Source organism: Pempheris klunzingeri, chromosome 4 (assembly GCF_042242105.1).
Source record: "Pempheris klunzingeri isolate RE-2024b chromosome 4, fPemKlu1.hap1, whole genome shotgun sequence".
NCBI lineage: Eukaryota > Metazoa > Chordata > Actinopteri > Acropomatiformes > Pempheridae > Pempheris > Pempheris klunzingeri.
This window is the reverse complement of record NC_092015.1, coordinates 7,399,737-7,413,467: the sequence shown is the minus strand read 5'-3', so window position 1 is coordinate 7,413,467 and position 13,731 is coordinate 7,399,737. Positions and strand designations below refer to the sequence as shown.

The following is a 13,731-nucleotide window of genomic DNA, read 5'->3' as shown; positions in this document are numbered from 1 at the left end:
GGCAGACAGAACTCAAATAACCTTTGATTTCTAGCCTTACTCGAGAGAGAGAGAAGGTCCAGGTTTTGGTTGAACTGAACTTTTTTTTCCCTCTAATTTTGAATAAAAGGAGAAAACGGCCAGTACTTGTGTCAAAAGCCTCTTAAATGATTTAAGGCTGACTTGGTGTCAGTAAATATGTGAAATTTGAGGCCAACATCAGTGATAAGTTGAAGATTCGTGACCTGATCGTTGTACCTTTGAGACGGGAAACGCATGTTCTATCAGTATTTCTGTCTCTGAGCCTTTCTCACCCTCAGCAGATATTTCTGTTTTATCCTCGTGTGGCTGTGGAGGATTTTTGTGATATCCACAGATTTGCACAAGCAGGAACTTGTGTATTCTATGTGGCTGCTCACAGCCCATGTTCCTACAGTCTGACATTATGCCTTCTGGGAGGAATTCAAATTACATTTATACAGTATTTTTGTCGTTGAGCCGATGCTGACATCCACAGAGATGCACAAGTACAACAGAACAAGTTTAAACTCGGAAAACTTTAACAGCAGTAGTGAAATTCACCATGTTTTTGTATGCTTTACCATTACTTGTTACCTTTTTAGTATCGATTCATTTAGGGGAGCCTCTGTGATGAAAATATTTTAATATGGCAGCCTGTTCGTCAGTTGAAGATTTTGTTCTCATTGAATATTAATTGACAATCACTATCACAGTGTCATTTCTGAGGCAAATCACTGAAGTGGTTTTGATAGACGTTTGGTCTATCTTTAGTCTCCCCGCCAGGACCCCCTATGGTTAAAAGCACAGCCTCCTGTCCCTCCATTACAGCCAGGTTTCCGTCACCCCATCTACTTCCAAGTCACCAAGCAATCAGTATCCTTTTCATCGCAAGCATGTCCACATGAGGACCAGCTCTTATCTGTTGATTAGGAGCCTGCAGCTTGCACACTACTGCCATAAAAGAATCTTTTTTCTTTTTCTTGAATGCCTCCTTTATCACGAGAATGTCAATAGCTCTTTGAAGCAAAAGCTCTGTTTTTGAAATTGCATTATTATCTAAAGGCTACGCTTCTTTCCTATTTTTCTCCAAGTTATTCATTTTATATGGTGAACAGCAATGGTGTGAATGTCAAGCAGAGCGCAGTTTAATAAAACATGGTGGGTGTCATTATGCCATTAGCTTTAAGATAAATCTCATATTAGATGAGAGCTAACAAACCTCAACTGACTAATGGGGTTTAATAAGTGTAAACAGTGTCAGACTCATCGGCTAAATCAAACAGGCTGCCGTTAGACAGAATGGCTCAGAGGAGACTGTTCCCCCTGACTTGCTGCATGATGAGTGGACCATGCAGTAATGAACCACAGGGTCTTACGCTCTGCTGCTTTGTTTTCCTCGCAGTGTGAAACATCGTCTCTTTCAGACAGTCCTCACACACCTTCTACTCTCCGTCCTCATTACATAAAATTTTTCCAGAATAGATTATTTGGAAGCAATTGTGTGTCCATGTCCTGAAATACCCTGTGCTTGTGTCTAGTGATATTTTGGTCTGGGTAACTTAAGTTTGTTTCGTAGTGTAGTGTACAGGCCAGCAAAAGTCTGAGGGCAATATAAGTTTTAAAGAGTGCAAGTTTTATCTCCTTAAAGGATAAGATAAGGCATTATGCGGTATTTTTTATTATTGTCAAGCGATCATATAGAAGGATCACAACCATCAAAGAAAAGCCATTGTCAGATTACACAATATGAATCCGCTAATCAGCTGACCAAACACCCTTTGGGAACAAAAATTAGTTTAATAGGTGCAACAGTTATTTTATCTGGTGTAACGTGCCATTGTGGAAGACTCACATTTCCTAACTTCTAGCTTCTACAATGTGTTCAGTCACCTCAGCTCAGAGACAAAGTGAATTAAGGAAAGCTGTTTTCTTCAAAGTTGCTGTAAGCGCTACAGGCATTTAGGCTAACTTCTTGTGTGTTTTGCAGACTAGGGCTCGCCTCTCTTCCCCTCACACCAGAACCTGTCCCCCTCCATCAACATGCATAGCAGTGTTCCCCTCACCATCTTGTAGGATTAGGGATGGGAATTTATAAGATTATCAGTTGTGCTCATTGGCCAATTCTCTTATTGATTCCTGATCAATTTTCTGTGTGGGGAAAATTAGGAGTACACAGTTTTTTAGCAACTGTTTTATTTTCTTTTGAGTTTCAACATAGTGTCTGTCTGTCATCATCAAAAATGGATGAAATCAGAATATTTGTATAGCATCCATTTTCATTTAGGTTTTCTCAATCAAAAACAAATTGCTACATCTGCCTGCATGGCACTAATGTCATAACATGGGCTGTTTACTCTGGAATTGAAGCCCATGTTGTGCACAATGTTGTTGCAGCATATTGCTGGTGTTTCCACTGTTGGCCTTTTCTACTCAGCTTCCTACTTCGGGGCTACCTCTCATCACTTTTCCAGCAATTTCTGTCAAAATAGCACACAGGAGCTTCACCTTGTTCTCGGGAAGCTGCAGCATTTATTCTTTATAAACTGTACATTTACTGTTAAACCTGCTGGCTCTCTCTTCACTCACTCCACCACTCACGCACTCACCATGCACACCTTACACACCTTCTTCCTTTCTGCCGTGACACATGACTTTTACATCATTGTTTTTCTATACACAACTGTCAACATCTATAAAAGGAATTGACAAGCTCGGAGGCATATAATTCCAATGGATCAGACAATTTGGAGCCAGTTCTCAAGTGGACCTAGTTTTTGATTCCCATCCCTATATACTATCAGGCACCGCAGCAATGGAGAGTAGTGGGTCATCTACCCCTAATCATTGAGTACGACACCGGCAATAAATACATTGCTAGCCATTTGCTGAAGTCACAGACTAACAATACAATACACCCAAATGGTGCCAATAAGGTGCCTGCTTTAGCTTACTTGCTAAATGGACAGTTAGCAGCGTTTTATCCGGTCGTGGCTGTCAACAATGACATAAAGGAGTGCTCTTCATGCCTTGCATATAAATTTCCTTCTCCCACACACCTTGCACTTTTTTCGTCCCTCTGTGGGATCCCTTGAGGAATCCTTACCCATAGCAATTCCTATGGCAGTCTGCTGGTTCTGCCTCTCTTGAGGTGCTTCTATGGTACAAAATTGTCTTGTGCCACTTTGTGCTCTTTTAACAAGTGGAGTAGTATTCACTGAACTGCTCAGAGATGTCAACCCCCCCACCACCACCACCACCACCATGAAGCGGTTGTACTCCCCAACAACGGTAGGTCTCGGAGCTGCCACCCTCTCATAGCCACTGCTGGTTTTCCTCCCTCTGATCACTGTCTCCCCTAAGTATGCACTGCGCACTATGGAGCACAGACACCATCTTTGCTGCAGATTAATACACATTTCCTGCTCTTGTGAGTATTTAAGACAACAGCACAATGTATGGCGGATCAAAATAAAATGAAGTGCCCATGTTCATCATCATGAAGGAACAGGTTTTTAAACAACACTGTAGAGCTGTGACACATCAGACCATGGAAACATAAGCAGTGCTTGCGGGATGAATTCATTGTTGCTTGCGGTCTTTTCATGGGGTTTGTTGACATTTAAAGCAATGTAGAGTATCACCAGTGTTATCAAACCATAACATAAAACACACCAGCCTTGACTGCAAAACAGTTAGTTTTAATTCTTTAACGCAAAGTATATATGATTTGTTATAAATTGGCTAAAACATTCAAACCCACTGGTATGGTAAGTGTAAGTAAGGCACGGAGACAGGAACGCTCCAGAGCTGGCTCATTAGCGCTGATCAAACCATTCAACTTCCAGTTATAGGACAGCCTCTGTGAACACCAGATCACCCTCGGGGTCATACGTTGCAGGGATGTTGCTTTTATTGTCATTAGCTCTGTTCAGTTAATAAACATCTCTGCATCTCTGCTTTTTTTTGGTGTTTCTTTCAGAAACCGCCGACGGTTTTGCTTCTTCACAGTTTGTCAGATAATGAGGGGGATTGGAGTATCCTTCCTCTGCTGCCTTAGTAAGTATCCCTAAATTCTCAGGATTAAATTAGCATGTGATTTAAACCCAAGATTTGAGGGCTCAAAATGTTAGAAAGATTGTATCTTCCTACAGTTAAGATTTTGGAGGTATATTTCAGGTCTTGAGGACATTTTATGCCTACAGATTGCTTAGAGACTATTACTAACACAATAACAATGATTTATTGCTTCACATTGTGATAAATGCCTTCCTAATGTGTCTGTAACTGATAATAAACCCATTATTGCAGATATCCAGTGGTCTGAAACACTATAATAATGACATTAGCTGCTGTCGTCTACATGCTTGGGCCTCCTGAAAAATCCAATATGTGTTCAATAATTGTTTTGGGGAGGTGTGAAATAACATCTGAATCTGTTTTCTTCTTCCATCATAAAGATTTAGGACATAGATCACCAAAAGCGCCCCAAATCACACAGCCGCCACCCCTGAAAGAAAGTCTGTGTGCTTGTGATGTTTTTTTGTCTTTCTGCCCTCTAGAGAAAACTCTGTGGCTGCCTTGATCTGGCTGGGCCAGGAGTCTCTGTTAGATAGCTAGTCACACTGGACTGAAATGAAAAGAAAAAAAAAATTATAGCTTAAAGTTTGTCTGTGCATGGCAATGCTCCATTTATTATTTTATTATTTAAATGTAGTTTTCATGATACTTTACTAAAGTCATGATATTTTTCGTGTGTGTCCTCAGCTTTTCGCAGTCCTTCGGGAAAAACTCATCCTGGATTGTATTTCTTGAAGAGGAAACAAATGTGAAGATGACAAAGCTTGTTCAAGTCCTCTCAAAATTTGACAAGAATGAAGTAAGTATGCAATATTCCCTCTAAACCTCTATCTCTGTCTGGCTGTCCTTGTTGCTCTGTCTCTCTCTCTCTGTCAAATTCATCAGCGCGACCGAAGCTTCTTGTGTAGAGCTCCAGTTTAGTTGATCATCGGTTCAATTAGGAGATACAGTATCAGGTTGGCTCCAGCTCTTCTGCAGCTGCTGCACTGAGCTGTGCCAGCTTAAAGCATAACCTGTCAAACGCGTCACTCCAGTCTCTGCTGTAGACATAATTTAAGGCCTGTTTCTCCACTCATGAAATTATTTTTCTTGTATATGGGTCGGTGGAGTACATCGAATATAAATATTAGAAACTGCAGTCAGAAAATCAAACACTGGGGTTGTAATGAAAAGTTTTTTCTTAATCAAGCACAGCAAAATAGCTTTCTCTATCAATTATTTGTTCGTTTATGAATTTTTTAAATATTCCAAATAAAAGGCACATTTTTATGGTTTTGGCAGGTTTTGATTTTTGTTGCTCTTTGTACTTGTTGACAAGCTAGCTTGAGCTAGGTTTGAAATGAAGCAGGGCCAAAAATGATGTTAATTACACTTAAATGTAAAACCTCCAAAAAAAGTAGTTTATTTTCTTATCAGCAGAAGCTAAAGTGTGCTTTGGTCTGAAAAACAACAATTAATGGAAACTCTATTGAGACTATTTATATCATTTCAAAAAACCAGATGGAATTCATTATTCTGTTATTATACACAACCTTATCCTGAGGAGCAGACGATGGATACATAACCTCACGATTTGATTCACTGCGACTTGCCCTAAAGCAAAGTTTCCTCTCTCAGGTGTTGGAGCACGACATCAGCCTTGTGTTGTGAAGAGCAGGACAGCAGAACTGAGTTTTCATTTCAGAATATTTTTAGGAGTGAAGAAATTAACTTTAAGCAATTAGACACTAAATCACAACAGCAATGGACATAGTATGAATGGGGTTACATTTGTGATGTTGATTTATTGGCAGATATAACTCTGAAAAGGGATGGAATGAAAGCTAGAAATGCCTCTTAGTGTAACACAGTACAATTTAACAGCACCACCAACTCTGTTCGCCAGGAAGACCATAAAATTTAATCAACACCTCTCTAAAACAGTTTAATCAAAGACTGACCTTTTATAACCATTTATTAAGGTAAGATTTATAGCAGGGTCATCATATTAGACTGTTGCTGCTGGATGCATCTAATAAACTGGCAAATACATCAGAGTGTTGAATTAAAGTATTTTGTTAGAGGAATGACTAGAGGAATGAGCTCACGTAAACTCTATATATATATACTGAAATCATTGAAACGTGACATTTAGGGAAATATGCTTACTCGCTTCCTATTGGAGAGTTACATGAGATACCACTTTCATATTTGTGAATTGAATATGAAGCTACAAATAGCAACTGGTTAGCTTAGCTTATAACAAAGACTGTAAACATATTTCCCAAAGTTCCTCTAAACTTCATGTATGTAACTAAATGACATAATGACATTTACTCCAGATATTTCAACAATTATGATTGGTGGTTACCTGTATTGTTTTATTCTACCAGGAAATCTTGTTATTTTCTCAGCAAGTCACCAGAAATAATTTCAAAGATTTCCTGGCAAGTACAGTGTCAAAACTCCCAAATTAGTCCAGACACCCAACTGTGTCTTTTTATGAAAATTCACAGTAATATGTTAATGTTAATATGCAAAAAAATCTTAAATTCAAGTAAAGAGCAGTAACCTGCTCTCATGCTGACATCCTTTCACGTACTGCTCATTTGTCAGGAGTGGTTTCTTGGCAAGCCCCTCCAAGACGAGGAGTCGACCATCATCCATCACTATGCCTTTGCAGAGAATCCCTCCATCTTTAAATATCCAGACTTTGCAGCTGCTTGGGCCTTAAGCATCCCACTTGTTGCTCGGTGAGTATGTGCAGTACATCTGCTTGAGTCTGTAAACTCAAGTTCATAAAGCATTCCCTATTATTGTATATATGTATATAGGATTTGTATTTCTAGCATATTTCTAATATAAATCTATAATTTGTTATTTCAGGCTTGCAAACAAAGTGAGAAATGAGCCACTTAAATCGGACTTCACCATCGACCTGAAACATGAGGTAAGCTAACATGCAAGTCACGTGGTTACCTTCAGACCTGTTAAAAGTGACGATGAGGCTTCTGGTTTTGAGCCATCCTCTAACAGTTTTCCTGTTTGTCACACTCAAGCCAACCTACTATAATTTATTTGCACAAAAAGAGTGAGGTATTAAATCCATCTAACCTTGAAGTGAAATCTCATTACTTTGGAGAATTGTCATGGCGCAGCATTGAGGTTCTTATTTTTATCACTGAAATTCAGTCAGGGAGACATCTAGGGATTTCGTTGAGTAAACACAGCATCAGACTTATCAGGCTCAGTCTGGAAATGGTAGTTCAGCCAGAGATGGCACGAGTTCAGTCCTAGAGATTCAATTACAATACTTTTTTATTCTTCATATTTAAAAAAGGGATTTGTTTTTTTTCTTCTTCTTCTTCTCGTGAAAGTTGTATTTTTGCAGATGAATAGGCCTTTAAACACCACAGTGCTCATCAAAATAAAGGTCTTTGATGTGCACAAATACACACGGATATTGCATGAATCCTCAATGTCAATCGAGCTCACTGTCAGTGTGTTAGCTCCAGGCTGTAAGTCAGCAAAACATCAGTTGACTTTTTCTGTAATAGACAGACAGCACTGATTGTACTGCCCTCATTAAGTATTCTTTTATTGTAACGTCTAAATCTTCTCCTGTGGAATAGCTGAACTATATCCTAGATGTGATTTTGCTCCTCTTCAGAAAGAGGTACAGTAATGCTTACCAGCTCTCAATATCTCCCACTGCTTTGGCTCTTTTGTTAGTCATCTTAATATTAAATATGCTCAAGGGAGTTTTGTTGTGAGAGCAAAATCGTTGTATTTACCATAGAAGAAGACAGAAAGCACTCCACGTCTCCCATCCAGTTTATATTATAAAGCATTAAAGATTGCATTGTGCCTTGAGCTCGTCAACTTGAAAAGATCAGTCTGTGTTGTAACAGGTGGCCTTGTATATCTGGGACAATGGGAACGGTCCACGTCTCACTGCCGTTCCTGAGCTGTGCACTGAGCCGGAGGACTCTCCTCAGACCCACCACTGTGCCACCACTCTGAGCAGCGAGCCTCCACTGTGTGTGAGTATCTGCTCTCCATGCAGATCAGTTTCATTGTCCTCAAATCCCAGGAAATGGTAAGGGAACAAAAATAAACAATGTAAAACACATTTAACTGTGAGCTATTGGCATTTCTGTGATGATCTACAATATTCGGCATGTCTTCAGTCTTCGTGCCCATAGCCATATCAAAACAGTGCATGGTGCAGCACAGCCTTGAATGTTATTACCTTTATATACCATTCAGTAGAATATTGTGCGCTAACCTAAAAAGGCAGAAGTCATGGGGTTTGTTTCGCTAAATTTAATCATCATCCACCAAGAATAAATCCTCCCCCGTTGCTAAGCAACATCCTTTTGCATCCTCTCAGCATCTTGAGTTGTATCTGACAGTTTTCGTCTGACTTATTTTTGGGTGTCAACTAACATTAGAAGCGGTTTTAAGAGGTTTTGGCCAAATCATCTTCATCATATCTGGACCACGGAACTCAAAGTTAACCTGCAGCCTCACATTGTCCACAACTGGTGACTAACCAGTTTCTCCTTCTTTATCCTCCATCTCTTTTGTTAGCCATCCTACACTCACACTTGTATTTACCATGACAAACAAATCACCCAACATGGCATTTTGTGATAAATTTAAAAGGGTTTCTAGAAGACAGTTGCTGTTTGTTTGTGAATGAGCTGGCTGTGCTGTTTCATGAGTGGTAACAGAAAATGTGTGGCACAATGGTTGAAATTTTGGTTAATTAAATGAAATTGAAGGGGGTGCCCCCGCTCAAATAGTCTGTAACTGGAGCTACATTACAATTAGAGTAATTCATTGAACATCTCACGCCTTTCATTGTGTAATGATCTTCAGCAATTGATCTCCTGTGAAGTTTCTTAATTACTAGATAATACAGAGAAAAGATGTTACAGTAGGTTTTATGTGCAAGGGGAAAATATCTATGAGGCTGGTGGTCTCCCAGAAAAATCCTACAAGAAATAATGGAGCCTTTTCACAGCGGACATGTTAGTTAAGCAGGAAAAGCACTGGTGGAATTAATAACATTAATGAGGGCTGAATTCCATGTAAGTGAGCCAGTTGCAGGTCTCTGGCTCCATTTATTTAAGTCAGTCAGTGTCAGTGATCGAGCATGCACAGAACCAGAGTTAATTTAATTAACTACACCTTTGCTTTTCCTGCTTTGACAAGTTAAAATGTTTGCTGTGAAAAAGGTCTGTAGGCCCTTTTTTCAGCTATACTTGATAAGGCGTGGTGTCTTATAAAAAATTATTGGCTCACAAAGTAAGATTGGTACATTCAGTGTCACATGGAAAGAATATTTCCGTCTTGTTTAATCATGATTGCTGGTGTACTTTTCTCTTGTTACATGAATTTTCTGACCATGTGGAATTTTAAGGTTTGCTTTAGCTCAGGGGTGTCCAAACTTTTTCCACTGAGGGCCACATACAGAAAAACATACAAAGGACTGGGCCACTCACAAGAAGTGAGCTTTAATGCTAACTTTAATCCACTAGAGGTGATGTATATTGCCTCACCTCTGGTGGATTAAAGTTGGCAAAATCAATCAAATGTAAAATCGATCAAATTCTGCTTGATAACTGAATATGACTCAAGAAAAAAAACAGCCTTCACATTAGTGGGCTTTCATTTATTAGTTGTGGTACAAGCTGGTCTTTGCCTTGCAGGCTCTTGTTCAGTGTGTTAAGGTGATCAGTGAGATCCACTAAAAATGCCAACCAGAGAGGATCACTGAGCTCATGAGGAGGTCCTTCTCTCTTCAGAACTGGTCCATTTCTGATCTCAGGGAATAAAACCGCTGCAGCACAGAGCCACGACTTAGCCAGTGCACATGAGAATGGTAGAGCAGCCCCCCACCAGCACCAGCACCTGCATCAGCATCAGAGAGGGAAGCTTGAAATAGTCTGTGCTAGAGCCCTGGTGCTCAAATCAACAGCCATACCTCCACTTTCTTGCCCCTCTGCAGACACCGTAGATTCCTTTGCGCACAGTCCAGCGCAAGTTCCATGTGTGGGCCGTATTCCAATACATTTTTAGAATTTCCTGCGGGCCAATGAAAATTGGACCACGGGCCGCAGTTGTCCCGCGGGCCGTAGTTTGGACACCCCTGCTTTAGCTGAAAGACGTTTATTTTTTCGAACCAATCAAAGGTCAGACACATTTTAGCCAGCAGTTTTTGACCTCACATGCACCCTAAAATGATCGATAATGTTTGGAAGAAGTGGTGGTGTTGCACGGATGTGTACGTGCCTGTAGTTTAGTTGAGAGTGGGTGAGGGAAGGTTAATTTCGGATGCCAGAACTGCAGCTGTAAGTGTCCCAATTCAGATTTTTCTTCCCTCCTCTCTTAGTTTTGACACAAAAGAAATCTTATCTTATCTTATCTTTTCATCTTTGATTCAAATCACATGCTGCATGTGAATATGTGGTCTAGATTCTGGTACATTTTTGTTGCAGCGTGAACTGTCAGATTTATATTTATGTGGTTTTTTACCTTCCTCTCAATGGAAATGACTGTCCTCATAAAACGGCATTCATTTGACCAAGAAACAGGACAACAACCGGAGCAGCCAGTGGAGAAACATGAAGGTCACAGGTTTAATAAGTATTCAGGAAGAAGGTTCCATTCAGACAAAACAAGATGGGAAATATCATTATCGGCCAGTGTTGGAAACGGTTGCAAGACAAATTGCCAAGTTGCGCCTCAGCAGCACTTGGCTGCAGTGTCGACAAAGAATCAAGAGCCTCAAGAGGCAGATTCAAGGAGGCAAAGGACACGATCAACAAAGTGGCCATGGAAGCAGAACATGTCCTTTTTTATTTTAGGCAATAAACTCAATATGGTGTTGCTCCTCTCTGCATGCCAGACATTTCAGAACAGAAGCAAAGATATGAATCATTTCTGTAAAATGCATAAAATGACAAAAGAGACACTAAGCTCTGAGGAGGAAACTGAATGTGAGCAGTTAAGTCTATAATAAAAATGAATCTGGAGGCCTTAAGGTTTTTGTATTGTTTCAACAAAGCATGATTACATACCAGTGAAGAGGCAGAGATGTTTTGATTGTTCACCTAATTTATCAAGCAAAGAAGCCAAACATTTTCTGTATCCATTGGAAAGAAAATGTGACGATGGACCTACTGAGAATAATTACCTCAATGTGCAGCTCCCCGCGGCTTTACTGAGCTTTATTCTGAGTCTCGGCTCATTGTTAAGCTGTCTAGCTCCTAACTGCTTTGGTTCACTCTCACCACTCTCATAACAGCAAAACTCGCTGTATACTACCTGCTCAGCAGCAAACAGCAGACAGTCATAATTAGTGTTTAGATGGTCAAAATACTGGAACAGCAGCCACAGAACTGCTATTTTTAACAGGCGTTACTAGAGACCACAGAGACCTGGAACGGGAATATAGGAGGTATTTTGATAGTGATAATGTTGCTCTGTAACTGTTGGATGTTTAAATAGCTGTTTGCTAACAAGTTCGCCATAGCTTAACTTAAAAAGTTATTATGTCACTGCTGCTTTTCTCCTTGTTTCCGGTGTCCCCAAGTAGGCACGAAAAAAACAAAAAACTAAATCTATTCTAAATCTAATCTATTGCAGGTTTAACAATAAATCCAGAATAAATAAAATGATGAAAAGAATCATTAGCTGCAGCCTTAATTTGTACATTGTTTAAATGTCCAGCTTTTGGTTGCAGTGAGATGCTCAGGCTTGATCATGGCACAAGACATCACTGTTTTTGTGCATCACATCTATAAGTATTTTTGGAAAAGCGGCGGTTTGTGCAGCAGCTGATGACATTTTAATGTAGCGTACATTTTTAATGCATTCTGTCTGTTGTTGATTTAGTGAATCTTTTTGTCGCCACGTTCAGTCCAAAATGAAAGAGGCTTTTTTTTCCCCCTCCTTGCACTCCAAGGGCACAGAGATGCAGAATTTTTTTTCTCTCCTCTTTCATTTGATTTATCATCTTTCCTACCCTCACTTGTTGCTCATCTTATTTCCAAGGCTTTTATATTTCACAAATGTATGCGTATTTCAGCATAAAGTCCTGAAATGCTTAAATATTCTGCAGTGTTATCATCTGCTGCATGTCTTTAGTTTAAGAAGGAGAGTCAAAGACAGCCAGCGGACCAAATGACCTCAGACTATTAACAGAAATATCCAGTTCTGATTTCGCTTCCAAGATAACAACTCACACTAATTACTTTGACATTTGATATCACCTTAAACAAACCATTTGTCTTCAACCATTTGTTCTGAATCTAATATACATTCTGTTTTAATTGCACTATATGTGATTCATGCTGCATGTTAAGCATTTTTTATTCATGTCTCCTCTTTTCATCAAAGGGGGAGCCTGTAAATACAGAAGATATATTTGTTGCCGTGAAAACGTGTAGGAAGTTTCACGGTGAAAGAGGTGAGTCACACACCCACTCTTACAGAACCCTCAGAGGATGCACAATTTCCTGTTGAAATGGCACATGCTTTTGTCCTGTTGTTTTCTCGTAATGGATTTGTTTCACCTTTTGACATGTGACTGTATAAAAGCCTTACCTCATTATCATGATAAAGTCTTTACCTAGATAATTCCACCTTTGTGATTTAATAGTATTGAGTTAAAAAATGCTTTCAATTACTTAATTGCGTGCCACCCCCTTGATGCTAGAAATGTAAAATCATCCGACAATCCTGCACATTAAGAAGTCACTGATGGTGATGTTGATCCATTTATATGCAAGCTCTGCCTGACATTGAGCTGTCTACTGCTTCTCTTTTAACCTGATAAAAATGTTCAGTCATCAGAGCAAATTGCAGATTAATTTCAGCGGAATCAGACAAATTGTACACTACCCTCAGAGTGTTGCTCAAAGTAATTCCCCTAATTACCTTAATTACCATTTCATCTGGCAAGCTGCCATTATCAGCTTCAAATGAGATGAAAATAAATATCAGATTTGTATATGAAAGGTTAGCGAAGACCAATAAGCATAAACAAAAAATGATGAAAGGAAATGAAACAAACAATAAATACGATATAATGTAAATAATGTGACTCTGCTGCAATACAGCCTTAAAGCACATTTAACTTTTTTTTAGTGTGTATTAGTTTAGTGTTGCTTTGCTGCTAGTGCTTTACTAGTGTACTACTAGTGATTTAATGTTTAACTTGTATATTTGCATACACTACACTACAGCGGTCTTTCACAAAGTTTCGTGCGTAGGTTGTTTTAAGATGTATGAGGGTCGCTTGTCTGGTTCAGTAACTGTTTTCAAACTACTCCTTAAAACCTTTTTGATTGTACACAATCAATAGTACAGCAGGAAATCAGCATCTGACCTGATGCACTGGGGATTGGTTTGTTTATTTTAGTGTAAATGATTTGAATGTGTCCATGTGCAATAGCAGTGTGGTATTCAGAGCTTAATTGTACTTTCTGTTCTTCAACAGTTGCCAGTTTCTTAGAGCCTTTAGAGGCAGCAAAGGCCAGCCAGCTCAACTTTTGGTTCTTTGGTTCATTCTTTCAGTGTTAAATATGCCACTCTGATTCACTTTTGTTGATTGTTATAAGAGTTGAACACAGCCTCGAGCTGCTGCTGCAGATCTCTGGGTAT

At 39.4% G+C, this 13,731-nt stretch overlaps 1 protein-coding gene across 1 annotated transcript in view; it reads left to right on the top strand.

The window, feature by feature from the left end:
• Positions 1-13,731, top strand: part of b3glcta (beta 3-glucosyltransferase a) — a 53,119-nt gene that overhangs the window by 29,986 nt on the left and 9,402 nt on the right. Inside the window, exons 5-10 of the mRNA XM_070829579.1 lie at positions 3,980-4,056; positions 4,765-4,876; positions 6,673-6,809; positions 6,943-7,006; positions 7,968-8,099; positions 12,466-12,535. Coding sequence (XP_070685680.1) covers positions 3,980-4,056; positions 4,765-4,876; positions 6,673-6,809; positions 6,943-7,006; positions 7,968-8,099; positions 12,466-12,535 — 592 coding nt within the window. The remainder of the gene's footprint in view (positions 1-3,979; positions 4,057-4,764; positions 4,877-6,672; positions 6,810-6,942; positions 7,007-7,967; positions 8,100-12,465; positions 12,536-13,731) is intronic.